This window comes from Atta cephalotes (assembly GCF_000143395.1).
Source record: "Atta cephalotes unplaced genomic scaffold scaffold00050, whole genome shotgun sequence".
Classification (NCBI taxonomy): Eukaryota; Metazoa; Arthropoda; class Insecta; order Hymenoptera; family Formicidae; genus Atta; species Atta cephalotes.
The window spans coordinates 291,625-293,617 of record NW_012130114.1 but is presented as its reverse complement, the minus strand read 5'-3'; the positions used below and the strand labels follow the sequence as shown (position 1 = coordinate 293,617).

Genomic DNA, 1,993 nt, shown 5'->3' with positions numbered 1-1,993 from the left:
TTTGGAGACGCTTTGAACATTTCGAGAATTCGATATCGAAAAGGAAAGGGATTCAGAGAAAACTGAAAAGGCGCGAGGCGTGAGAGGAGCGCACGGAAAAATTGGGTCGATGCGCGGAAGATGGCGGCCGTTGCGTGATGCGCGTAAGAAGACTCGTACCGTACCTCGTACTTGGGTTTTGTGAAAAACATGAAAGAACGATAAAGTAAGGTGCGTAAATACACGCGAGACGCGACTCGTCGTAAAAAGAATTGCGCGCTCAGTTACTCGCGTCAAATCTCGTTTCGATCGCGGCAGTGTTGACGAATTTGTTTACGATAAGCGGCAACGAGAGAAGAAGCTGTCTCTTATGGTTTTCGGCTGTCGTCGATCGTCGCCGTCGCCGTCGCCGTCGCGTTTCTAGACCGCCTCGCGGTCCGCAGAAATCGCGCTCGCGACTCGCGACTCGCGACTCCAACTCGATCACAGATCAGACATCACGTCTATCTACTCATTGTCAGTCTACTGCAGTGGAGCGGTGGGAAAGAAAAATAGGAGCACAAACCTGCAACGGACGCATTCGACACTGGAGATTAAGTGTTGCCGGACTTGGGCCCGGTGAGAAGAACAGTAGAGATGCTGAAGCAATTGCAGATGGGAATGAGAGCTTTTCTCTTAATGGCCTCCCGTGTGTGGACCTGCATCTGCTTTCTACTCAAGAAGCAGGTTAGAGCCGTAAGTAGGTGCTATAGTGCTTCGCGAATCGCGCCTCTCTTTTCTCTCCTCTCTTCGCGCCTTCTTCCGTACTCAGGCATGCATGTCATATTACATATATATTTCATCTATCAGCTACTTCACTAATCGACGAATTCCTTTCTCACCTTCTACTTTTATCGCTATGGATGTGGATATTATTGACATTCATTGATGTAACAACTCTTGGACGATACGTAGTACTTTGATATAACTTTGCACGAATCTTTTCATCTCTTTTCATCTAAAATTCAATCTATATTATTTGATATTGTAACAATTATTTAAAAAATTATTTTATAATAGCAACAATTTTGCTCAATTTTTTCCTCATTTTTTTAAAAATAGATTCAACATTGCTATGTGTAAGATAAAAATTTATTCTTTATTTATAAAAGGAACTCAGTTTTATTTTCTTTTTTTAGCTGAGTCTCAAATCTTTTAAGTTATAATTTTAAAATAATGGATTATATATTAGTTGCTCCCTTCAGAAATGTTCATCTTTTTACATGTGTCTCATGTTTGTTTTCATCAAGATGCAAGTTAGAGAGGTGTAAGTAGTTACTTAATGCTGCCATTTAATATTTACATGTGTATACAGTTGTATTTTAATTTAATTTGCGTAACATGAGATAAATAATACGTCTACTACTCTAAATCTTTATTCTGTTTACATTTTTATTATTTACATCTCATGCAATTGCCATATTGTGATATTATAATTACAATCATTGTTTTTTATTGTAAAAGTATTTTTATTTATTTTATGTGACATAGGTGATATTAATCTCTGTTTTAATTTTCTTGTGAAGGTCACTTTTTTTCATATATTTAAATATAATATACAAATAATATATTTTTCTTATCATTTGTTGTAGATCTCACAGATGCAACCAGTCAAATATGAGATCTTCCCGCTTTCACCTTTATCTAGGCACAGACTTAGTAAGTATTTCAATGATGTATACATGAATTTTGTACTACCTTGTGTTTAATGTTTTTCAGTATTTATGTTTAATGCAAGAATGTTTCAGGTATAGTTAAAAGAAAAGTATTAGTACTGGATTTAGACGAAACTTTAATTCACTCTCATCACGATGGAGTAGCAAGGCCAACTGTCAGGCCTGGTACACCTCCAGATTTTGTTCTTAAAGTGACGATAGACAGACATCCTGTTAGATTTTTTGTCCATAAAAGACCACACGTAGATTTTTTCTTGGATATTGTTAGTCAATGGTAAGTGTGTATATATATATATATA

The 1,993-nt window shown here is 36.8% G+C and overlaps 1 protein-coding gene across 1 annotated transcript; it reads left to right on the top strand.

The window, feature by feature from the left end:
* The first annotated feature begins 615 nt into the window (after positions 1 to 615).
* Positions 616 to 1,972, top strand: LOC105622918 (CTD nuclear envelope phosphatase 1 homolog). The gene is made up of 3 exons (XM_012204326.1): positions 616 to 714; positions 1,611 to 1,677; positions 1,767 to 1,972. The coding sequence occupies exons 1-3, from the start codon at positions 616 to 618 to the stop codon at positions 1,970 to 1,972; spliced, it is 372 nt and encodes a 123-aa protein (XP_012059716.1).
* The last annotated feature ends 21 nt before the right edge of the window (positions 1,973 to 1,993 follow it).